The 26,522-nt window shown below is 37.5% G+C and overlaps 1 protein-coding gene across 6 annotated transcripts; it reads right to left on the reverse strand.

The window, feature by feature from the left end:
* Positions 1–9,157: 9,157 nt before the first annotated feature.
* Positions 9,158–26,317, reverse strand: LOC115716376 (ACT domain-containing protein ACR3). 6 transcript variants are annotated; one of them, XM_030645161.2, is made up of 9 exons: positions 25,992–26,317; positions 25,671–25,736; positions 24,699–24,815; positions 24,331–24,376; positions 24,072–24,186; positions 23,837–23,904; positions 22,794–23,426; positions 22,323–22,427; positions 9,158–9,698 (listed from the first exon to the last, which is right to left on the reverse strand). In XM_030645161.2, exons 3-9 carry the CDS (start codon positions 24,767–24,769, stop codon positions 9,372–9,374), a joined length of 1,365 nt encoding a protein of 454 aa, XP_030501021.2. In that variant the 5' UTR covers positions 24,770–24,815; positions 25,671–25,736; positions 25,992–26,317; the 3' UTR covers positions 9,158–9,371. The 6 variants fall into 6 exon arrangements, with proteins under 6 accessions (XP_030501021.2, XP_060971545.1, XP_030501020.2 ...); XM_061115562.1 differs by having other exon boundaries at positions 24,699–24,831; positions 25,584–25,736; XM_030645160.2 differs by having other exon boundaries at positions 24,699–24,831; positions 25,992–26,316.
* Positions 26,318–26,522: the final 205 nt, after the last annotated feature.

Raw genomic sequence — 26,522 nt, forward strand, 5'->3', positions numbered from 1 at the left:
CGTCAACCCGGACATGCCGCCGGTACAACAAAAGCGATGACCCCTCGATGCAGTAAAGGCCGAGGCCTTAGAGAAAGAGGTGGATAAACTTTTAACAAACGGCATGATCCGCGACGTTTACTACCCAGAATGGCTAGCCAATCCGGTCCTTGTGCCGAAGCCTAATGGAACCTGGCGAGTTTGTATAGACTTCACTGATCTAAATAAGGCTTGCCCAAAAGACTGTTTCCCTCTGCCCAGGATCGATCAGATGGTAGACGCCACTTCCGGATTCAAGCTACTGTCCTTCATGGACGCGTATGCCGGGTACAACCAAATAAAGATGCACACGGCGGACCAAGAGTGCACTAGCTTCAGGACCGATAAGGGGGTATACTGCTACTTAGTCAGGCCTTTCGGACTGAAGAACGCTGGTGCGACCTATCAAAGAATGGTCAACCGGATGTTCAAAGGCCTCTTAAGGCGAAACATGGAGGTGTACGTAGATGACATGTTAGTCAAGTCTAAAGCGTGCAATAGCCATGCGGACGACTTAGAAGAATGTTTCGAGGTAGTCCGGAGATACGGAATGAAGCTCAACCCAAAGAAATGCACCTTTAGGGTCAAATCAGGAAAGTTCCTGGGCTTCATCGTCAGCCAAAGAGGGATTGAGGCAAACCCGGAGAAAATACAAGCTCTCCTGAGTATGTCATCCCCTAAGAAGCATAAAGACGTGCAGAGCCCAACCGGAAAGGTTGCTGCCCTGAGACGTTTTATCTCCCGGTCTACAGACAAGTGCATTCCCTTCTTCAAAATTTTGAAGAAGTGCCGAAAGTTTGAATGGTCTAAAGAGTGCGAGGAGGCATTCAAAAAATTGAAAGAGCACATGGCCAAGCCTCCAATCCTGTCAAAACCCGTTCTCGGAAAGGACCTGTTCCTGTACTTGGCTGTCTCCGAGCACGCGGTAAGCGCGGCCCTAGTTCGGGAAGAAGAGAAAACTCAACACCCCGTGTACTACGTCAGCAAGCGCATGATAGGGGCGGAGACGCTAGTTTTTTTGCCTCCTAATGGCCTCAAGGAAATTGAGGCCTTATTTCCAAGCGCACCCAATCAAGGTGTTGACCAATCACCCACTCCGGCAAGTCCTGCAAAAGCCAGAGGCGTCCGGAAGGCTCCTCAAGTGGGAGATGGAGTTAAGTCAATTCGACTTGCACTACATACCCCGTATCTCCGTAAAAGGTCAAGCGTTGGCGGACTTCATCACCGAATGTAATGAAGCTGAGGCAATTGCGAACGCGCCGGTCCCATCGGTCCCCACATGGAAAGTATTTGTGGACGGAGCCTCCAATGAAAACGGATCTAGAGCGGGGGTTGCAATGATATCTCCACGCGGACTTCGACTCCAGGCAGCCCTACGGTTCGACTTCTCAGCTTCAAACAACGAAGCCGAGTATGAAGCCTGTGGGGGCCAAAAGAGTAGAAGTCTACAGCGACTCCCAACTGGTCGTGAACCAGATATCGGGAGAGTACCAAACGCGCGGCGAAAGAATGGCCGCATATGCAACGATAGTCCGGGAACTGCTCCACGAGTTCACGGACTATAAAGTAGAAAGAATCCCAAGGGAAAAGAACGCTCACGCGGACTGTCTGGCTATGTTAGCTTCAGACAATGAAATTGAAGGACTGGGGGTAGTACCCGTGGAATGCTTGGTAGAGCCAAGCGTCAAAATAAAAGAGGCCATAGTAACGGTTAGGCAAGAACCCAACTGGATGGTCCCCATCATAGAATACATAACAAAAGGTGAGTTGCCCCAAGAAAGGGCACTGTCCTGAAAGATTCAGTATCAGGCTCATCGTTATGTAATGATGGATAAAATTCTCTACCGAAGAGGACTCAGCATGCCTTATTTAAGGTGTGTATCGGACCCTGAAGCTAGGCAAATTATGCTAGAGGTCCATGAAGGGTTCTGTGGAGATCATACAGGAGGACTGAGTCTCTGAAAGAAAATATTGAGATAAGGATACTTCTGGCCAACAATGAAGAAAGATTGCATAGACTACGTCCAAAAATGTGATTCGTGCCAAAGGTTCGCGAACATACCGAGAGCTCCTCCCAATAAAATTACCCTGATGACTAGCCCCTGGCCCTTCGCGGTCTGGGGGATAGATCTTATTGGGTCCCTGCCAACAGGAAAGGGAGGAGTAAAGTATGCAATAGTAGCAGTAGACTACTTCACCAAATGGACAGAGGCTGAGCCCATGAAGACAATAACTGCTAAAAAAGCACTAGACTTTGTTATTAAAAACATAGTGTGTCGATATGGCTTGCCTCACAAAATAGTCTCTGACAATGGAAAGCAATTTGATTGCGAAGAGTTCACTGACTTTTGCAACCAACACGGAGTCGTAAAAAGCTTCTCCGCGATGGCAAGGCCGCAAACAAACGAACAAGCAGAAGCAGTCAACAAAATTCTAAAGGACACCCTAAAGAAAAAGCTGCTGGCCTGCAAAAACAATTGGCTCGAAGAGTTGCCAAGAGTGTTATGGTCCTACTGGACGACCCCCAGAACCACGATCGGTCACTCGCCTTTCTCAATGGCGTACGGTTGTGAAGCAATGGTCCCGGTAGAAACGCTATTCCCGTCCCATAGGAGAACGACTTATGATCTGGCTACAAACCAAGCTTTATTACAGGAAGTGCTGGATCAAGTTGAAGAACTCCGGGACGAGTCACAAAAACGAATGGCAGCTTATCAAAAGAAGGTGACCAAATATTTTAATTCCAAAGTTAAAAACAGAAAATTCGCTATTGGGGATATGGTCTTAAGAAGAGTCTTCCCAGCCACCCAAGAACCAGGAGTGGGGGTACTTGGGCCAAATTGGGAAGGGCCATAAGAAATCGAGGACGAAATCGGCTTCGGAACTTATAAGCTAAAAAGGATGGATGGAACCATTGTGCCAAGGGCCTGGAACGCCGATCACCTCCGAAAATATTACCAATAGTCCAAATGTGTAACTTAGGCTTTGTTTAAAGGGTTTGTACCGTCTAAGTGTATGCAACCTCTGTATTTTAAATAAAACTGAGTGCCTTAAAAACTAAGTTTTCATGCCACTCAGGGGGGTACTAAGGCATATCACACGGACAGACGAAAAACAAGCCAAAAGTAAAATATCCTAACCCAAAGGGTAGGTCCAAAAAAAAAATAATATCCTGACCCTAAGGACAGGTCCAAAAGAAATAATATGCATCGAAAAAAAAAAGATCATATATATAAAAATCCTGCTCCCAAGGACAGGTCAAAAAAATATATATACAAAGGGCCCGGGGATAGGCTTTAATAATTGTCTCCCCGTAAAAAATAAATTAGGTATTTAAATAGAGGTTGTCTGAAATAAATGAAAAATGGCTGTAAATATAAAAAAATAAGATAAAGTTTGGTGAAGTGAACTGGTTTCAAATGGCCTAATCAATGCGAGGAGGAAGGCGAGGACCAATGCGTGCCTCAAGCATGGCGTCAAGCTTCTTCTTCTTCTCCCAAAATTTGGCAATCATCTCCGCATGTTTTGGGTAGAAGTTAAGCTTGATACTCTGGCCATTTGTCGACCAGGCCATGTAGACGTCGTCATCAAAGCGCTTAATGCAACGGCTGCAGGAAACAGGGGAGAGGAGATCGTCTCTCTTAGCCTTCTTTAAGGCTTGGTCTTTAAAGTCCTTGAGCTCCTTCATCTCCATGGCTAAGTTAGCCCTGGACTCCAAGTCCGCCTTGTGCAATTCCTCTAAGGACCTCACCTTGGCGGCCATTTCGTCTAAGGCCTCCTTGGCCTCCCGAAGCTCGCGCTTCGCCTTGGCAGTAGCCTCGCCCTCTGCCCTCAACGCCTCCCGGTGCTTCGCCTCCAGCCTATCCCTCTGAAGGACCTCCTCTCGGATCATCGCCTCCGCCTGGGCTTCCCTTTGTTTAGCCTCCTCCTCGAACTTTGCCTTAGCAAGAGCCTCCTTTCGCTCGGCCTCCTCCTAGAACGCCTGCCTTTCAGCGGACAGGTCCTGCAGGACCCTTCACGACTTCGTCAATGCCCCCAAATTCGGACAAGACGAAGCCATGATTAATTATGATTTTGGAAAGGCGGCCGGCCTCTGCAGTAATCTGGAAAAGGAAGTAAGAGTGAGTGAAGGCCTTAAGTAAAATAATGAGGAAAGAAATAAATCACAAAGTACTTACCGCAGCCTAGGCATGGCTGATGTCTTGAACCTGGTAGACGGAGTTCAAGGATGCACAAGCAGCGTACCGTTTAGGCGCGCACCGAGTCAGCTGGGAGACGTACTCACTGGTCATCTCGGAGGCAAAAGGGGCCAAGGTGGGCTAGAGGAAACGGTTGAACCAGTCCGTTAGGGGGTCCATGTTCAGATCCCACGGATTTTGGTAGTTCTCCTTGTTAAGAGAGTTTTGCACCTCATCTCGCAAAACCCTCCTCAAGGCCTCCACCTCAGCGTGCCCCCGGATGTACTCGTCAAGGGCATAATTATACTTGGCAATCCTAAGCTCTTGCCTCTCCTCATCTCCGGGGACCGGAGTCAGCACAATGCCATGAGACACTGTAAACTCTTCCGTCTCGGGAGGGATCCCGAAGTCATGACTCGGGGCCAGAGTGTCCACCCTCCGCGGTTGTTTAGAAGACTCCTCTGCTACCATCTTGCCTTTGCGCTTGCGCACCAGAGCAACCTCTTGCTCTTCTTCACTTTCTTCAACTTCCCCAGCAAGAGCCCCTTGCTCTTCTTCACCTTCTTCAGCTTCCTCAAGAAGTACCTCCTCCTCATCCACTAAGTTAATAGTGTTCGGAGGGGCACTGGAAGAAGCTTTCCCGGGGGTGACCATCTGGGAAGAAGTAGGGGGAGGGGAAGCATCAGGACTGTGGGCTTCGGCAAGGGTGGCTAGGAACGCATCGATGGGATCAACTGCTGCAACAAGAGAAAAAAATCAAGTGTTAGAATGTCTGTGAAAGCAGTGAACACTTAAAAAGCAGTCAAGCTAGTCCTACCCTGACTCTCTAATTCGGCCCTAGCAAAGTCCCGAATCTTAACACTGCTGCATCATCCCCGAGGTAGTTTTCCGAGGGACGGAACCAGCTAGAAGACAAATAGGCTGAAGGATCCAAGGGAACGGGCACCGGAGGCCCCGAACTCATCCGGAAACGGCCTAAATAATCACCTAAGTTGGAGAAGTAATACTCCTTTGCATGATCCCCCCACCGAGTAGAGGGCATCCCAAACCTAAGGAGACGTTCATCGAACCCTATAGGCCTAAGGCTAGCATATTCACGAACAGGAGGGACGTAATGTATCATTAAAGGGGACTTACCAGAACCAGAAGTGCTGGCATCGGGAGCCCTCATATTCGGCACCTGGATGGTAGGCCTTGGTTTGGGGGCCCTCCTCTCCACCGTGTTCCCAATACGAAGGGGCCTCCCTGCGGCCGCCTGGGCCTTAGCGTAAGCCTGCTCCTGGGCCTTTTGGAAGAGGTATTCCTGGTACTTATCCTCCGCCGTGGCGATGATGCCATCCCGGAATGCCTTCTCCGCGGCCAGAACCTTTACGTTCGAGCAGATGACCTTGGAAAGATCGGAGTCCTCCACCGACTGGTGCCCCAGGCTCATCTTGGCCTTCCGACAATTCTCCGTCGTGACCAACCCTCCGACGTCAAGGTCCTTCTTGTCATATGTGGCGAAGGTCTTGGCCCATTGGAGGAAGAGCTGAGTAGGTGCAGTCCGCTCATAAGGAGGGATCCTAACCTACTCCGTGAGAAGCTCCAGGTGTTCCACAGCCTGGAACCCGGAGGAGAAGAAGAAGCGGTGACGATACTCCTTGACGTGTTTTTGCTGGTTAAAGGGGACCGGGCCCTCATTCAAAGGGTGGGCCCGGAAACCATAAAAGTCGCCCTTAAGTTTGTCCCCCTTCTGTCGAACTGGGAGAGCCCCAGCCCCGGGCAGAGTAAAAAATGAACAAGCCTGAAAGCAGGCGGTAAGCTTGAGGAATAAGTTCGTATGGCGCAAGGCCGAATAATACAAGAAAATTTATGAAGTAATCTTGAAGGGGAAGCATAGCCCCGGTCATCAAGTGTGTTTGGCTCCAAGCTTTGAAGCCGCCGTAATTGTGATTGGGCGTCTCCGCGTCCCGGGGCGGCCGGTGGTAAGTCCCGGAAGTCGCAGGCTTGATGCCGGCCAACAACACAATGTGCTCCAGCTGATGAGGGCAAGTTAGGGTAGAGTGAAGCTCGGCCGCTTCCCACCTCGTGGCACGAGGCTTATACCCTTCGTGGGCAACGGGACCTCTCATCACCTCCTCCAGGGTGGCCAGGCATTTTCCTCCTTTCTTAGAAGATTTGGAACCGGATGTAGACATTTTGATTCTGAAAAAGATTTGAAATTCCAGCAGTCAGGCCCCATACCAAACCCTAAGTCAAAAAAGGGAATGGGGGTCCCCTAACCGCTGGAAAGAGGCCCCCTCCGGACGGTTGTCAGTAAGAAAGCCTTAGAAGGTTTTCCTGGACAAAAGTCGGGTGGAAGAATCTCACAGATGGTGACATTACGAACAAGTAAAGAAAAGAAAAGGAAAAAAGGGTAAAAATCGAGAAAGACAAAGTCCTCTCTGAACCCTCGAAGGTCATCACGTAAAGAAAAGATGGGCCTTTGGAAAAAATATAATACGCAAAATAAAAGTGACTAAAACACCAGAAAAGAGGAATCTAACGTATCACACAGAAACTCAAGACGAAAATTCCCAGAAACTTCAAACATCAAACCCAGAAAAAGCAGATGAACAGTAAAGCACGCAATGAGCACAAACAACAAAGTATGGGATGCGAAAAACTTACATAAAGCTTTAGAACTGGGCGTTGTTGTTGATCGACGGTGACACGTTGACTAACAATAGCGAAGGAAGGTTAGTAAGAAACCTATGGTGTTTGAAGGTTTGAGGGTTTGAGGGTTTCTTTCTCTCTGAAAAATTCGAAGAAAATTGGTGAAAGTCTGAAAGTAACCAAATGAAGTAAGAATGGTGGCTTTTATAGGCCGAAGTGCATGTGGAACAGGCGTGATCACCTACCAATCGTGCGGTTGGGAAGGCACACGATTCGAATTCCCAGGATCCAACGGCTAAATTGGTTTGTCATCAAGGCAGTGGAAACGCTTGAGTGTCCGTCTAACACCCATTAATGCGCCGTATCAATTAATGTGCAAGAAACGAATCGACACCTGCAAAAAGTGAATCGCTGCAGTAATGATGATCATTAAATACACCTTCACGCGCCCGAAGCACGTGCCAGGAAACCGAGGAGCCAACCGGAGGCATCTGATCAAGCCTTGTTCATTTTACAATTAAACAAGGCTTGGGGTAAATGTTGCCCCTGATTTTGCCCAAAATACGTGGACCAACCAGACAGGGACACATGGACACGTGGACACGAAGGTTTTAACACTAAAATAAATAGCTAAGTCTTTATAAAGAAAGACATTATCTCGGACGTGCCTCTCGGAGAAGGCATACGAGGTTTTCTATGCTCTCGGAGATCAAGGTGGCATCAAAGCATCTCCGCGAGATGTCAGGCTTCCTCTGAGCAGTCATCTCGCATTTAATGCCGCATGGGAGGAGGCGTGTTGGAACTGCCACACGCAATAAAGTCTGATGACACAACCCCCACTCTGCACCTACGAGACTATGACCTCTAGAGTCTAATGACGGCTACTTTGTGAAGAATCACATCGGTCAAAAAGGAATAAGGACAAGCCTCATAAAATCCCTACAGTACCTAGAGATTTGACCATGCATTACCCATGGTATATTCATTGGGAATACCTAACTTTATTGATAGTTACAGAAATACATGTACTATAATTCTGGGGATCACCCCACAAAAACACTATAAATACCCCCTCAAAGCTCATTAATGGGGGTCGAGAATTCTGGGTTGCATAAGTGCAAAAAGAGTAAATACTCACCAAGAACATTCTCTGTATTAAATACACTCATAAATATACAGACTCGTGGACTAAGGCTCATTAACGCCCCAACCACGTAAAAATCCTTCTCTTAATTCCTTACAGCTCTTTTAACTCTTATTATTTTATTGGTTGCCGAAAACCTCGGTCAACACCAACTAATAGGGGTGGAGAAATATATGGTGGATATGTAGTTCAAAGATCATAGAGTTGAATTTTTAAATTGTATCCAAACTTACCTCCCTAAAAATTTGGATTGCATGTTGATGAAAGTGAAGGGTCTTTGATTAGTTACTAGCAGTTGCCTAAAACTTTCTAGGAAATATCCTAGTGATAGGAAAATTTCAGAATGATTGAATAGTTGTGTACTTAGTGTAAACCATTACTAGATTCATGGATTTCCTGATCGTGACCTCAAGAAAAGCTAGAATTGCTAACTAAGATTTGCATATTTGATAGCTAACTAATGGTTATGGTGGATATTTACATCTTGGGAACATGGTAGTTCAATTGAGTGGGAGCGCTGATCATAGATATGGAATCTATTGTATCATTTATAGGTCAAAAACAATGGTCAAAAACAATTTATTTATATTTTTCCCTAATTTTGATGGCCTCCTTCACCTATAATAGGAGAGTTGTCTTAGTTCATTTTTCACATTTAGAAAACTACTGACAAGGTCAGAAAACTATCCACAAGGACAGAGCTTCTCTCTCTAGAACTTGGAGCTTGTGACACTTAGTCTATTGTTGTAATTACCATCTCGTGAGAAATAAAAATTCAAAGTAAACGTAGTCTCATTACTATCGTGATATAAGGGTGAAAACTATAAACTTCTTCTGTCTCTCTTATAAATATTTAACTACTTATTTATTCACGCCAATCTAGCGAGCGAGTGTGGCTTAAAAGTCTAGTCCAAATTTTTAAGTGTACAATAATGAAAAAAAAAAATGACTATTTTGAAAATACTAACTCTTATATATCTTCATTAAAAAAAAAATAACTCCTGTATTTCATTAATTTTGCTTAATACCAGCATGTTTTGACAAATGTTGTTGAGCCTTGGGAAATTTAAAAAAAGTAAAATAGGCCAGGTTCATAATCCAAATTAATTTTGGATATTTAACATATTCCCAAAAATAAAAATTATAGACTACTCAATATCTGAGAGGTGTTCTAATCCAAAACTGGACAACTCGGCCTCTGCCAAAATGGATGTCATAATACTAATTTGAAAGTCCGAGCCACAAAAGATCAAAAGTTACAAGCATACCTTTTTGCAATGAACATGCAATTACACAAGCTCTATCCAAACAAGGTACTGAGCAGATTGATGTTATTCTGTACATTTGCAGTCAAAGTTTTACATTGATATGTAAATTATCAGTTAATCATCATCAGTTTAAGTCAAGAACTTCTCCAACAAGTTCCCAAAAAAGAAACTTGTTTTGGCCCACCCACTGGCTGATTCAGCTGCCTTAGAATTACTTGTTGGGACTTTCTTCACATTGACCATCATTGTATGCCCAATTTCTTTTCGAAGTGTCTCAATTATTTTGGTGTCTACTGGGTTACCTGAAGCATCTCTGACAAAGAACACATTCACTGCTTCTTCTCCAACTGTTGAGACTCCTGCTCTTGAAACTGACAACCCATTCTCTCTCAAAACCCTTGTCACTTCTGATAGTAATCCTACTCTATCTTTTGCGTGCAGCTCTAATCTCAGGCCCTGATTACATGTATAATATAAACCATTGTACTTCCATGAGATTATATTTCCATTTGCATTTGTTATGAAAAAGCATTGAATAATATATGCTACATATATTGTCTCTACAACCATTATAGCTCCCATTTTGTATCATCTCGGCAGCTTATGAATGAATAGGTCAGAATATTATTATATATACTAGTAAATAGCATGTGCCACCAATTTGATAAAAATTAAAAAGATAAGAATACTCCCAACAAGTTCTATATATACATTATCTTTTAAAATACATAATAAAATCTTCATTTTCCCAATTTTATTTTAAATTTTTACATTATACTAACATTAGCCTTTTCTAAATACATCATCAAATTTTCATTTTTTATAATTTTTTTCATATATTTTACTCATTTCAAATATATAATATTAATCTATTCACATATAAAAAAGAATTATAAAACAATTAATAAAATATACTTAAAGAAATAAATATTATTATATATATCATGAATAATAATTTTTTATAAAATGTAGCATATTTGTAAATTAATTCTTAAAAAAAAAAAATCCCTCTTCTCTTCACCTCACTTATTGTGAATATTCTGATGTAATAGTAACATTAACAATATTTCCTAAAAACTATTTTCTTAAATTATATGACATCGAGAAAAATAATAAATACTAATAATTCATTTTATCAATTCTCTTTCTAATTATATACTTATTATTTATTAATTTATTTTGTGGCAGAGTCCTCTCTAGCTTTTAGGAGGCCCAAACAAAATTTGAAAAATATGCCGATTTTTTTTGGGGCCTTTTGTGCAAATTAAAATAAAGCCTAAAGAAAAAATAGATTGGGACACCTTTAGGCTTGGGCTGAAGGCCCTGGGCACCGACCCAACCGCCCTATTCTAAAAAGGAATAATTACATAAGGCACCATTTTTTGTAAAATATTTACATTTTTACGTTCAAAGAATATTTTTTTACATTTTTACAGTTTTTCAAAAAATAACACGAAAACAACATAAAATCAACAAGAAAACAACATAAAAGTAATATGAAAATAACAACAAAAAAATAAAAATAAAAAATAACATACATATAACAAAAAATTAACAACAAATGAACAAAATTTCAACATAAAAAAACCGTATTTTATGTAAATAAAATCAAAAAAATCGTAAAAATATTTAAAATTCCGTGAAACCGTATTTTTGTTGTTTTTTTTTTTGTTGTTTTTGTGCATTTGTGAAATTAACCCTTCTAAAAATGAACAAAATCTAGTATTTTTATTAAAAAAAAAAATTAAATGTACAAGTAAATTATTATTTATCTTTAAAAAACTAAATTATTTATTTAAGAATAATTGGTCCGAAATCAATTTCAATGTTTTTACTACAAATATACACAAGTCAAATGCAATACAATATACAAGTGAAAAGAGCATAGAATTTAGAATTGATACTATATTATTAAAGCAACAGAGGTACATTAAGAACTTAGAACTTATATAAGCTCTAACTTGTGATCAATTTTTGTTGTTTTATAAAATTGAAATATTATATATATTCTTCATTTAAAAAGAATAAAAAATAACATATTATGTTTCTCTATGTATAACAGTGAGTTTTTAGTAGTTAAAATTAAGATTTTAAAACAGTTTTATTACGAAAACGAAAAATATCGTATTTGATTATAGATATGATTTATATATTATTATCACTAATTGAGTCTATGGTATTGAATTTGTAATAGTTAAGTGTAATTATCTAACATATTTTTGTATTAAAACTTTACCTTATAATTGTATGGAGATGGTACTTAAGATAAACTCTCACACTTTACACATAATTAATTGCCCCGTTACACTTTTAATAAATATTACTTACATATGGATTCTATTTTAAAAATTTGAACTTAATTTAATTTTGTAAAAAAAATAAATAAAAAATCTCTCATTTTTATATTAAAATTGTTACCTTGAGAGAGATAAATAAGAGTTAAATTTAAATTAGATATTTATAATATAAGTATATTGTTTTGTTTTTTTGACTAATAGAAGTATATTGTTGATATAGTGTAAAAATATATATTTTTTGATATTTTTTGATTAAGTTAGTAAATTAAACATAAAATGTCAAATTTCTCTTTTTTTTTTTTTTTTGAGAAAAATTCACTAATATTATTAATCAACAGCAGTCATTAACAACAGAAGTGAAAATAGGTAAGGGAATTTCCCCAAACCAACAAACGTCTTGATCCAACGCTAAAGCATATTTCGCCAAACCATGAGCAGCATGGTTAGCGTTTCTCTTAACATGAGAGATAAATGCTTCAGGGAAAAAGGATAAAAGACAACGAACATCAGAGATCAAATCTGAAAAGCTAGATAAGTCTCTAGATGAAGAAGTTAAAGCCTGGTAAACTCTAAGGGCGTCAGTTTCAATGTGGGAGATGCGCATTTGGTGTTGCAATGCCCAATTCAGGCTATGAAATAACGCCTTAGCTTCCATTTCATCCGATCGAAAATCACCTTGCGCAGGCATTGAAAGTGCAGCAAGAACTTCCCCATGATGATTACGAACAATGGCTCCAATCCCCAATTGTTTAGACACTGCGTTGACAGCAGCATCGACATTAATTTTTACACCCGAGCGTGGTGGAGGATGCCATGAAACATGATCATTTGGAGCAAAACTGCTTGAGGTAGCAGCTGGAGGATCCTGGACATTTCTGCAATAAGTTGCAGCAGGCAGTTCTTGGACATTACTGCTATGAACAGCAGCAGAAAAAGGGCCAGGTGATTTGGTAGCATGCTGATGAGGCTTGGCAGAGTGAACCCGAACCTTGTCAACATAGCCCTTTGCAAAAGTAGCAGTATCTTTTCCATTCTGAACAGAGCTACCATGAACAGCTTTGTTTCGACTTGTCCATATAGCCCACATTGTACAAATGAGAAGCTCAAAATCTTGCTGTGAGAATAGCTTGGAAAGGTGGAAAAGATAGTCACCATTAAACATTTGTTGTGCCTGCCTATAGTCCAAAGAGAAGGAGGTGTTAAGCCATACAGATTTCGCATGCTTACAAGAGAAAAGGGCATGCCCGATAGATTCCCAAGCGCAAGTACATAGCGAACACGCTGCAGAATCTATTACTTTTCGCTTGTGTAATGCAGCAGCAGTAGGAATAGCATTGTGCATGACTTTCCAAGCAAAAATTTTGATCTTAGATGGGAGAGACAAATGCCAAAAGGTTTTCCACCACGAACAATGAAGATCCGAGGTTGCAGCTTGGTCACATTCATCCAAAGTAGCAGATAAGTGGTAACCAGACTTGACATTATAAATTCCTGATGTTGCATGATGCCAAACCAGCCTATCTTCAGATGGAAAAAAAGATAATGGAATTGATAAAATTCTTTCAACATCCAATGGGCTAAAATTATCTTTTAAGAGCTGAAGATTCCACTCCCTACTGTCAGTAATCAAAGAAGAAACATTCAATGTAGGTGGACCAGTGTAATGGAGCGGAGTGAAATTAGTATGACCAGGTATCCACTTGTCGACACCACATCGGATATTATAGCCATTACCAACCTTGTAACGAAGACCCTTAAGAAGCAATTCTCGCCCCCAAAGTATGCTCTGCCATGTAAGGGAGGGAGTGTTACCAAGCCGAGCTTCCAAAAAGCAATTATTTGAAAAGTATCTGCTCTTAAGTAGTCGACTAAGTAACGAATTGGGCATGTCAAAGATCCTCCAAGCTTGTTTGGCAAGTAAGGCTTGGTTATAATGAATAAACGAACGGAATCCCATACCACCTTCAAATTTAGACTTACAAAGCAAATTCCATCTCTTCCAATGTATTTTAGAACCATCTTTAGAAGAACCCCACCAGAAGTTAGCCATCATACTTTCCAATTGTTGGCAAAGTGTTTTCGTTAAGCGGAAACAACTCATGGCGTAGGTAGGAATTGACTGAACAACCGCCTTTAGTAACACCTCCTTTCCTCCAACTGAAAACAACTTCTCATTCCAAGCATTCATCAACTTCCATACCCTTTCTTTAATATGGCTAAAGAGAGCCTTTTTATCACGACCTGAATATGAAGGTAGACCAAGATATCGCTCATGACACTCACTTATTGGCATGTTCAATGTATTCTGAAAAAATTGTTGAGTCGATTGCGGCGTGTTAGGGGAGAAAGACATGACTGACTTTTGATAATTGAGGAGTTGACCCGAGGCATTGTGATATATGGTCAAAATTTTTTGAATAGCCAATGCAGAAGAAGTAGTAGCTTCACAAAATAACAAGCTGTCATCAGCAAAGAGTAGATGTGAGATTGATGGAGCAGTTCTTGTGATTCTCAGCCCTTGAAGATTATTTACAGCCTCCTCATGTTGCAGCAGTCTTGAAAGACCCTCCGAACATATCAAGAACAAATAAGGTGAGAGGGGGTCTCCTTGACGGAGTCCTCTTGTTGGCTTCACATGTCCTTTGATGTCACCATTAATAGAAAAAGTTAAGCTACAAGAAGATAGGCAGCGTGCAATTAGATCAATCCATTCTTGAGCAAATCCCATTTTATCCATAACAGCCCACAAAAAAGACCACTCAACTCGATCAAACGCCTTGCTCATATCCAATTTCAGCGCTGAAAAACACTTAGCTCCACGTTTTCGATGTTGAATATTGTGAACAAGCTCAAAAGCCACTAGAATATTGTCAGTAATCAACCGATTAGAGAGGAATGCACTTTGTGTCTCCGAAATCACAAGAGGAAGAGCTTCTTTAAATCTCAGTACAATCATCTTAGAAATAAGCTTGTAGACAACGTTGCAAAGGCTAATAGGACGAAAATCAGCCATTACTTGAGGAGAATTAATTTTAGGAACAAGAGTGATGATAGCTTGATTAATTTGTTCCATATCCTGTGCATGGTTCAGCACACTCAACACAACTTCAGTAACTGAAGTTCCCACAATATCCCAATAGTTTTGGTAGAACATAGCAGACATACCATCACTACCGGGGCTTTTGTCCGGGCTCATCGTTCTCAAAGCAATCTCAACTTCTGCTACAGTAAAAGGGGCAGTCAGGAACACATTCATTTCAGATGTAATACTTGCTGGAATTGTATCTACCACGTGAGTAATTGCTTCTTGATTAACAGTAGTTGCAGAAAATAAATCAGCAAAATAGGTGGTGATAATGTGTGCAATTCCGTCTTTAGAAGTTGTTTTGTTGCCATTACTGTCCAAGAGAGAGGTAATTTTATTCTTGGCATGTCGAGATGAGGCATGAGCATGAAAAAATTTGGTGTTTTGATCCCCACTTTGTAGCCAATCAACACGAGATCTTTGTTGCCAATATTGCTCTTCTTGCTCTAAAAGTTCATCCAAAATACTCTCAGATTTTTGTAAATCATGCAGTAAAACCTGAGTTCGATCTTGCTGGTTGTTGAGTCGTGCAACTTCCTTCTGTGCCTTAGAGATTTTTTTCTTGAAATTACCAAACTTTGAACCATGCCATTGTTGTAAAGATGAAGCACATGCTGCAATATTATGCAGAAAAATGTCCATAGCAGTACCCGATTGTTGACAATACTTCCATTGATTCTCAATAATGGCTTTAGCTTCATCATGCTGCAACCATATTTGTTCGAAACGAAACCTGCTTCGCCTTTGGACAACTTGCTGCTGCTGGTTTTTGAGATTAACCGAGACTGCTATAGCTCTGTGATCAGAATTATAGTAGTCCAGATGCTGTGTGACAATCGGTTCAAAGACAGATGCCCAATGATCATTAACAAAGCACCAGTCTAATCGTTCCTTTATCGTATCCAATGTACGGCGTCCTTTAATCCATGTGAAAGGATCCCCTTGAAAAGAGCAGTCATTTAAATGACAGTTCGCAATTGTATTTCGGAATTGCTCCATTTGAGATTCATTACGGAGAGCCCCACCCAATTTGTTATCATTGGAGAGAATTTCATTGAAATCACCAATGACCAGCCATGGTGATAAAGGAGAAACATCCTTAAGCCGTTCCAATAGAGTCCAAGTTAGAACTCGATGTTGAGCAGAAGGAGCCCCATAGAAAGCCGTAAAATGCCATTTCGGTTGATTATGAAAAGCAATATAACAATCAAAAACATTTGTATTATAAGTAAGAATAGATACATCAACATCATCCTTCCAAAGCAACATCAACCCTCCCCCCAAACCTATTCTAGGTACATCAAGACCATTACTAAAATGTAAACTATTACGAAAACGAGAAAGAACATTAGACCCTAACTTAGTTTCCATTAAAAAAAGTACATGAGGAGTTTGCTCTTTGACAAGCAAACGAAGATGACGAAATGCGCTAGGATTCCCCAAGCCACGCGCATTCCAGCTAAGGATTTTCATGGCTCATGGCGGGGCTGAAATTCAGCCTCCGCTGCAAAGTCTTTAGAACCAGAACAATCCAATAAATCATTGGAAACATGCTGGTTTCGATCCCTCCCAACAGACTCATTAGGAGTAAGATTTGGCCGTGGTAATCCCCTGCATCTCTTAAGTGTTTCACGCATTGACTCTCTGTCATGGTGCCTCTTAAAACTAATGTTTGGAGTTTGATTTTCCTTCCCAGCAGCCCCAGAATTTGTTGATGTAATGATTGACAGAGAGGATGTAATATCAGTTAGAGGAAGAGTCATGTAGTTGCTGGTTTGACTAGTCACAGTGCAAGGTAATGGTGGGTAAGTAGCAACAACATTATGATGATTATGAGCAGCAGTAGGTGGAGTGTATATAGTGGTTAAATCATCATAGGAATCCGGTTTAGAAAGACTTTTGCCACGATTAACATCAGAAATAAGTCCCTTTTGAAGTGTGTTGTGGGAGTTCATAGTAGGATTCATGTGGGAGGCATTTGGCACGAATGTGGCTGGTGCAAAAGTAACAGTAGCAGCAGTAGGAGAATTGTTGTTTAATGCTACAGAACTCGGTGGTTGTTGCTGGTATGAATGAGATCCATGGAGAGGCATTGAGCAGTTAACTCCCAGTCCTTTTTGTGATGATTCTCCTTGAAACAGGATCGAAGGATGTGGCAATGATCTTTTATTCAAAGATGGAACTGCTGCAGTTAAAGATGATTTCGCCAAACGAGTAAGCAGAGGCCAAGCATTTCCTTTCCCAAAATCCGTTCGATATCGATCATAACCCGAAGAAGGCAGCGGTGAGCCTTTTATTGTTGGTCGATATGGTAATTCAGGTTCAGCACCATTGTCAAGTTGTTCAAGAAAAACCATACATTTGTTGTAAGGGTGACCAATTTTGCCACACTCCATGCAGTATTCCGGCAACCTTTCGTAGCGGAATTCAACCCAGAATTTATCTTTTACTTGTGTAAGAGCAATCATACGTCCTCTCAACAAAGGTTTTGTAACATCAATCTTAACTCGGATGCGCATAAAAGGACCCCAACCTTCAAATAAAGAATCCTCAAAAACTTCAATGAATTCGCCTATTAAATTACCAAGAGCCACAGCCAGTCCTCTTGTTTTACTCATAAAAGGAAGGCGATAAACTTGAATCCAAAAAGGGGTGTGGGTGAGAAAAGAAGGAGAAATATTCTGTCCAATACTTGGAGAGAACAAAATGATATGGTGATTTTGAAAATGGAAAGGTTCTTTCTCCAATACTCTCAGTTTATCTCCTTCACAACCGAAAGACAGCATAAATAATTCATCATCCTCTGTAATTTTAACCGGGAAACGACCATCCCAGTGCTCCGCCATTTGCCTTTGTAGTGTTGATAACCATACTTTTTTAGAGGTCATAATTCTTGCATACAGAACATGGCTACCAACCGAACCAGAAGAGATAGGATCTCCCAAATCAAATTCATACACCGACTGCTCCTCATCAGTAAGGGTCAGAGTTGATTTCATCTTATCTATGTAAGGATCCATCGTGAGGAAGAATGAATGGGCTAAATCTGGTACTCGAATTGGAATGCACAAGAGAGATTAGAACATCAAGGAATCATAGATAGCAGTATGTAACTGCAGAAAACTGCTAGGAAACTGAAAAAAAAAAAACTTCAAAAAAACCAATAATGGACTTTAACTGCCGCAGAGCAACAATTGGGCAGACGCTCTTTTTTCAGATATGTGCATAATGTCAAATTTCTCTTTTAGTGTTGGTGATTGGATAAAAATAATGGTTTAACATTTTAAAACGATACTTAGTTTTTTTTAGTAACAATTAATGGATAATAACTGTTGAGAAGTATTTATTGGGCCCTTCCAGGGCCGGCTTGAATTTTAGTGGGCATTAAGAAGAAGAAATTTTTTTGAACCCTTGTTTAAAAAACATGTATTCCAAAATTTGTAAAAGAAAATAGAGTAAATATCATTTTGAACCTTGTATTTTACAAAAGTTATCAATTAGACTTTCTGTTTTGTTAAATGACAAAATACAGGGTATTTTCCAAAATAGTACAAATAAGACCTTAAGCTTAATTTCTGACAATTTTTTTTAAGAGATACAGAAAATATAAACAATTTTGTCATAACACTTTTAGATAGGATTATTAATAAATTTTATTTTGACAAAAAATTTGTTCAAAGTCTTATTTTTACTATTTTAAAAAATACAAAATCTATTTTGTTATTTAACAAAATAGAGGATTCAATCGGTAACTTTTGTAAGATAGAAAGTCTAAAATAATATTTATCCAAAAAATTATATGTATTTTTAAAAAATATATATATATTTTTTGGACTGCTAGGCACCCGCATAGTACGTTTTCCTATCTTTTAACAAACTTTTACATTATTAGCTTTTCTTTTTTTTTTCTCTCTAATATTATATATTTTAATATATTTTATGTATTTTAAATATATGATATTAATATAAATATATAATCACTTATATCCAAAATAATTTAAAATTAATAAATTAAATTTATTCACATGTAGAGCAGTTATTACTCATGGTTATAAAACAAAACATCTTTTGTATGGCATATTTTGATCAATTTTAATCTTCTCTACTCTGTTTAGAGAAAATCTATGTTTATAGCATTTGTTGAAATACTCATATATACAAAAGAACGAACATATTGAAGAGTTGTTGGAATCAAGTGTTATATTATATTTGTAATAATATAAGATAAATTAAAATATTAAAATGTAATATATTATATATTAATATGAGATTAATATATATATATAATGTGATTGAGAGTTACATATAACTAATACTCACATAAAAGGTGGACTTATTTACATTTTGTAATCTTCACAATTATCACCAATATTAAATGTGTAAAAGAGTGTTATACATTTTAATTTAAAATTTTTAATGCTATAAGAGTTATGGTATGTGCATAAGTTACATTTGAGTCCATAACATCTATGAGGGTTATAAGTTTAAATTTCAAAGTGTGTGATCTTAAGTACTATAAATAGAAATGTTTGGTTCACTTGTGAAGACACCTTTTTCGTAAGTTTCTATCAAAGAAAATATTTTGCTAGAAACTATAAGCTTAATAAATCCAGAAAATTATTTCTATTTCTTTCTTCCCTAAGTGCTTGTGGTAGGAGGAAATAAACTTTTGAGCAAAGGTGTTAAACCTTGTTCAAGTTTTGTTATTTCCCTACTTACACTTAGTGTTAGTAGTGTTGAGTGTGTTCTCACATCTATATATATATATACTACTATTTATATTGTGTTTTTATTTATTGTAATTTTGTAATTTTCTCTTCATCTTGTTTTCTATATTTATGTGTATATTTTGTCAAGAATTGTAATATTATTTTATCAATATTATTGTTCTTATAATTCTTGTCTTTGAGTAGGTGTGTATTTATTTTGTATTTTTGAGAAGTTATCATATAATTTTAAAAGATTAATGATAAACTGTGAATAAATTATTTTCTTGAAAAGATAATATGTGGAAATAAAATAAAACAAGGAAGTGTTTTATTTAAATGTGATTTAGTGACTATTTCTTGAAGAAAATATTGCACACACCTAAATATGTAATCTAAGAGTTGATAGTTTGCTTTTAGGCAAATAAAGAGCAAAAATAAACTAATAAAGTGGTTTAGTTCATTTTTTAATCTTTTGAGAGATTACCATGAAATCTCAAAAGATTCATGAAAACTGTGTGTGTATATGTAGAAATAAAATGGAAGAAATTTTATTTGTACAGTGATATGGTGATTTGACCTATTGTAGAAATATGGGAGTGAGATCCATAAAATAAATCAAAGTTTGTTTAATTGATTATGAGTGCAAAAGATGATAAACTTTGGCATGCTTAGTGTCAAAGTTAGTGTAAAATAATTTCGAGGAGGAAATAAAAAGTGTTAGAGATAAAGTGGTATTTATTAAATGTAAAAGTATGGTGTGATATCCAATATTATTAAACAAATTTGGTAAAAGAATGAATAATATGTGAAATTTATGTATGCTTGATGTCTAACACTTGAGTATAACTTAGACATGTTTAGTGTCTAAAGTTAATACATAATTTTGATATGTTTAGTATTAAAATGTGTGAGAAATTGAGAAACAGTGAAAACTAATCTTCTATGATTAAATTTTCAAAGCTTAAGTAAACTTAAGGAGAAAAGTTGCCATGTAATAATAGACACTAATTTTGGTTAGCAAGATTCGCTTGGAATCAAAAAGTGTGTGGTTATAACAAATCGTTTAATCATTAAAACATAAAATTTCGAAGATGGAACCTAAACTCCTTTAGAGTTTTACTATTGATATTAACTTATCTTAACACTAGTAAAAATTTAGTCTTAAATGCAATAGGTAATAATAAGACAATAGAGTGAAAAACAGTACTTAACTTGTCCCATCTATGAATGAGTACTAATGGTAAAATTTAAAGGGTTAAAATCGAAAGGATTTTTAATGGAAAGATGTGTGCCTTAAGAGAAGTTGAGAAAAACTATTTTTTCTATATGGACTAGAGGTGGTGCCGCCTATTATGAAGATTGGAAGCTATTCTCTAGAGAGCCCATGAAATGGATATTGCAAATGGCCATTAACGGTGCACAAGCCAGACATAATGAGGTCTCTAGTAAATTCTAGCAAAGATGTATGTGTTATCACCAGTTTGTATTAAAAGAATAGTGGTTCAATGCTACAGCAACTAAAATTTCAATAAACTTTGTGGTAACTACACTAAGGTAAAATTTAAGTCGAAAGACATTTTATTTTATGCATCTAAGCAAGATCTCTATAAGAGTGCTTAAAGGTAAAATTCAAGTCGAAAGACATTTTACTTTATGCAAAGAGTGCTTAATTTATTCAATTAAAGTGGAGGATATATATAATATTTGATTGATTAAATAATGTTACAATTGTGTGTCACAAGTTTTAATCTAGTGGGAAAATATTATATTATATTTGTTATAATATAAGATAGATTAAAATATTAAAATGTGACATATTATATATTAATATGAGATTAATGTATATAATGTGATTGAGAGTATACATGTAATATTCACATAAAATGTAACATAAAAGGTGGAGTTACTTACATTTTGTAACCTCTACAATTATTACCAATATTAAGTGTGTAGAAAGGTGTTACACTTCTTAATTTTAAATTCTAGATGCTATCGGAGTTATGGTGTATGCATGAGTTACACTTGATTCACTAACATCCATGGGAGATTATGAATTTGAATTTCAAAGTGTGTGATCATAAACACTATAAATAGATGTCTTTGGTTCACTTGTGAAAACACATTTTTTTGATTTTCTATCAAAGAAAACACCTTGCTAGAAACTATAAGCTTGATACATCTAGAAAATTATTTTCATTTCTTTCTTCCCTAAGTGCTTGTGGTAGGAAAAATAAACTATTGGACAAAGGTGTAAAACTTTATTCAAGTTTTGTGATTCTCCTACTTGAAACTTGGTGTTAGTTGTGTTGAGATTGTTCTCACATCTATATATACTACTATTTATATTGTGCTTTTATTTATTATGTTTTTGTAATTTTCATCTTCTTTTCTATATTTATGTGTATATTTTATCAAGTTATAATATTATTATATCAATATTATTGTTCTTGTATTTTTTGTCTTTGAGTTGTATTTTAGCATTAGTCTTTCTATAGAAGCACTAATAAATTTCTAACACTAACATCCCCGTCAAAAAGTTGTGTTCTAAACCAATTTAATTTTGACAAGTCAACTAATTTAATTTATATTAAATATGCTAACTATTTTTGTTGATTCAGTTAAAAATTTAAGTTTTTAATAAATAAAAAATTAATGTTAAACTTAGATTTGTTTAAACATCACTATTTTTATCAGGCATCTTGACTCTGTTGTTTAATGTATATTTACTTAATGAAGAACAAGTGCAAACAAAATATCCTAAAGCCATGTGACACATGTCCTACACAAAGAATCATCATATTTCTATTGACAACACCACAAACAAAAAAAAAAGATGGATGACAGCTAATAAAGTTGTTCATGTTTCTATTAAGTAGATAGACATATAAATGATTGTGACTGTCAAATACGTGTTATAAACATTTTCAAATCGCAAAAAAATTAACTTAGATGATTCTTTAATATGGTGTTGTGAAAGGTTGTCACTAACCTCGCTTACTCTTCTTTGTATTGCAGCGTCGATACATTTGATGACCCTTTCCTTCTCTCCTTCAGTATCAAGTGTACATCCATCCATGTGGCGGATATAATACTCCTACAGTTACATATGGTTCAATAACTTCAATCAAATTTCTAGGAGTAAATTAAGCCATATATGGCAAAGGTACCGGAACTGATTTAGATTTAAGAGGCAGCAAAAAACATTGCTTCAAACAGCTCAAGTCTCAAGTCAATACAGAATTTTATTTGATAACCCCTTTTCATTGGTGGGTACAAACTAATAGTCAATTATCGAGGATGTTCGAAAATAAAGAAGTTATTTAGATTACAGTGCTGCACCAAGCAATGCATATGTGACATATTGAAGAGTTGGGATGTTCCAAAGCAAGTCTTAGTACAAGATATGATCTTTCGATAGTACTAGATTTAAAGCTAGTATCAAGATTAACTATACACATACCTGAGATGCGTAAGGGGTATCTGATGAGATGGTAGCATGAAAAACAACATATTGCATGTCCGTCAGTGTGCAGACAATGTCAAACATCAGTTTTGCACGATCTTTACACCGCACCGTCACTACAGAATATCCCTTCTCTTCACAACGGTCTATTGTGATCTTTGGTTTGAAGGAAGGAGAAGAAATCTCTTTATTAACTCCACTACTCTCATAATCCCTATCAGCAAATAACATCTGGTGGAGTCGCCGATCAATGTGAGTAAATCCGACTGAGAAACTAGTGTAACCCGCTTTCTCATCATCTTCACAACCCCGTAGAATGTTTTTTAGCTGCTCTTCCATTAAAGACAATCTGGTAGGATCCTGTACCTCTTGACATGTCATGTTATCATTAACATAAAGAACACATGCGATCCGCCCATTGTGAGTCCAAACTTCAGCAGCAGCCACGTTAAAGTGGAGGTTGGCCAGCACCGCTGAGATCTCAGACAAGAGACCAGGACGGTCTCTGCCTATGAGTTCTATGGCCGTCTGTTCCCCAATAGAATGGACACCAACTTGTCTCCCTGGTGTAGTCTTCACTCCCTCTCTGGTTTGTCCTCCCTCTCTGGTCTGTCCCTTTGGTCCTAAAGCCTATTGTAACAAACAAGTGATGACAATGTAAGACAAATTTCGCCCAATCTGTGGCAAAATCTGTTTCTCTTCGTGTGGAGCTTTTCATAATGTCATGAAAGGACTTTGTATGCTCTTTTGGTCAAACAAGAATAAGTCCGTTTTCTGGCACGCAGAAAGAAGGGGTATAAAGTAATCTGTCATGAAGAAAATAAAGTTTCCAATATTGCCAGAACATGTATATAAGAGCTTTTACCCTGATGGTTGATGATGCTTTCTCCCTTTGGAATGTCGGCTTAAAAATTCATAAAAACTATTCTGACAATCATATTTATATTGATTTCTGGTTTAGCTAACTAGGATGAACATTTTCTTTGGTTTCTAAGTAAGGGACACAAGAGCATAGGAGGATGATAAAGAAGTAGGCTTACCTTTTCTATGTACTCAATGGTTTTTCTATCTGTAATTTTGTTTCCTTGCTGATCAGTGACATGAAATACTGGACCAAAAGCAAATCCAGAACATCAGAAATAGTTTAATATTTTACTAACGTAAATGAATTTCCAATGACAGAACGAGGATAATTATATACATATATATGCATTTATATGTATATATGTGATGTCTCTACAATCCAAGCGTTCAAAGTAAATACGACAATTTTACCATCCATGAACCATCCGCCATCAGAAGATACATAAGCTTTAGTGATGATGAGATCAATGTCTGATAATATCTGCACAACTTCAAGCAGAATTCCTGGTTTGTTCACACTATCCACCTACACATCTCAATTATACCAATTTTACTCGTTATAATTATAAAAGGTTTAGGAAGGGGACGTACACTAGTGAAAACAAAAATGTGTCCAACCATAGTATTATTCTTACCTCTATGGAAAATAAGGACAAAAAAGAAGCATTACCTTGATTAGAGTACAGTCGGAGCATGAAGAGTTGTCAACTGACACCCTGAAAAGAGAACAAAATAGAAGAAATTATATAGCTGGCAACGCCAATTTGACATATACAGCAAATCTAGATAATTCCAGCATTGCGTTATGTGGCAAATAAATTGAGCACCACGGTCACAAAAGCAGGTTATTAAGCCTGAAACAATTAGATCATAAGGTGCTACTGAGATTTTTGGTCGTGGTAGCTTCCCCAACTCTTTGAACTCAACAATTCTAGCACCCTTTTCTTTTTTCTCTTTTTTTTTTTCCTTCTTAACAAAACACATCTAACATTTTTATCGAGGTGGCAGAAAAAAAGAAAGTAAAAGAAAAATAAACACCTGGGTGGATTGATTCTGGTGCTCAAGTTCTCATACTCAGGATCAAAGTACGGTCCACAAACTCTTGCCATTAAATCTCAAACAACTTAATCAAATCAACTTGAAGCTTCTCCTTACCTGCGCCACAAATAAACTTCACACTTTCCCACTTCAATCATAGATGGAACTACTGCTTTGAGTATGAAGGGCCGTCACTTATTGACACAACAAATTATGGTAATTTAGTTACTGAAAAATGCGTATAAACAATAATCAAGGACTGTAGGCCGATTCTTTATGCTGGATATGGAGGAGTACGAATGATGCTTTCCACCAAAAGTTGTTAAAAGAAAAAAATAAAAACGATTTTTGAATGAGGAAAAGGAAGCATTATTTTGTTATCCTCATACTACTACCATTGAATGATTGAAAATGAAAGGGGGTCACAAGTTGCATGGATTCCAATACGTGTACTTCTATTGGATTATGTGTAAATTCAATATTTAGAAAAATTGGGTTAGTCTAATCACACAACTAATTTACCTGCCAACTGCCATGAATATTTGATTAAAGCTCCTTTGAGTTTTCATTCGTAAATAAATACACTTCCCATTTGACTTTTATTTATTAAGAAAAAAAAAGCTAGAGAGAGAGAAAAGCAGGGGCTGTAAAAAAAGGGGAAAAGGAGGAGTTTGATGTAAAATAAGGATTTGATTCCTTACTTTTAAGCATTAACCACGACCATACGTATCTCTACGGTCGGCATCCATCAATCAAATTGTGGATAGATCATTACCGTCCATTATTAATTTAATAATTGGCCAAAATGAAAAATAGCGTTAAATTACTTTCAACCTAATTAGCATAAAAAAAAAATTAGAGATCAAACTCAGAATCTGAAATTACCAAGTAATAGAGACGAGCTAAACTGAAGAAGAAGCAAACTCGTTGCTAACTGTTACAAACATATAGAATTATATATACATCACTTACCAAATTTTCGAGCGCTTCAAATTCGAAATCAAACCAGAAACGAAATGAAAACAGCGAAGGAAAAACCTGCCAAAGTTTTAACCAGAAATAATAATTATCCATAACAAACCTCTACTTCAGTTATGTACAGAAAACAATAATATATACATATGTTAATATTATATGTCCACTGAAATAGAGATGAGAAACAAAAAACAGAAAAACAAAGAGAATTTTTTTAGAATAGAGGTGAGGACGAAGAAATTCCAACAGAGTCCAATTCCAACTTCCAAGTGCCGATTCAATTACAATTGTAAAGCGATTAAAGAGAAATATTATAACCTCTAGAAAGTGTTACTCCGAAGAAAGAAAATATTTCTCACATCGTGAAACAGAGAAGAGAAGAGAAAAGAAAAAGATATTTTGTGCTGAAAAAAAGAAGTGGAAGTGGGTGGTGTGTTCTAAAGCCAAATTGCTAGTAGACTAAGCTGCTTTCGACGTCGGCATACCACTTTCTCTATTTTTTTTTATTTTTTTTTCTCTTCATAAATAATATTAAAGATTTGAGCGTGGCACTGGCGAATGACGATCCCCTTGGGAATGAGGCCATATGATATGGCATATTTTACAATATAAATCCTTTTCTCTTTCCTTTTATATTTTTAATTAATCGAACATTTTCACTATTTTTTTTTTGAAACAGTATTTCCACTAATTTAATTTAAGTTTTTTATAAGTAAATTGCGAGGCCACTAATTGGGGCGATTCTGGGCATGTTCTTAATTTTATACCTGGCGTTCTATTTAGGCGCGTGTGTACACGTTCAAACATCTTATTTTACTCGTGTACTCGTGCACAGTTTTTAGAAGAAAT

The sequence above is a fragment of the Cannabis sativa genome, chromosome 5 (genome assembly GCF_029168945.1).
Source record: "Cannabis sativa cultivar Pink pepper isolate KNU-18-1 chromosome 5, ASM2916894v1, whole genome shotgun sequence".
Taxonomy (NCBI): Eukaryota; Viridiplantae; Streptophyta; class Magnoliopsida; order Rosales; family Cannabaceae; genus Cannabis; species Cannabis sativa.

Excerpts from the sequence above, each read along its gene's own strand:
- LOC115716376 (XM_030645161.2), bottom strand. The coding sequence starts at position 24,769 with ATGGCAAGAGTTTGTGGACCGTACTTTGATCCTGAGTATGAGAACTTG. Across the intron at positions 24,377-24,698 it reads ACCAGAATCAATCCACCCAG|GGTGTCAGTTGACAACTCTT; the intron begins GTGTTTATTTTT and ends TTCTCTTTTCAG. Across the intron at positions 23,905-24,071 it reads TGGCGGATGGTTCATGGATG|TATTTCATGTCACTGATCAG; the intron begins GTAAAATTGTCG and ends CTTTTGGTCCAG.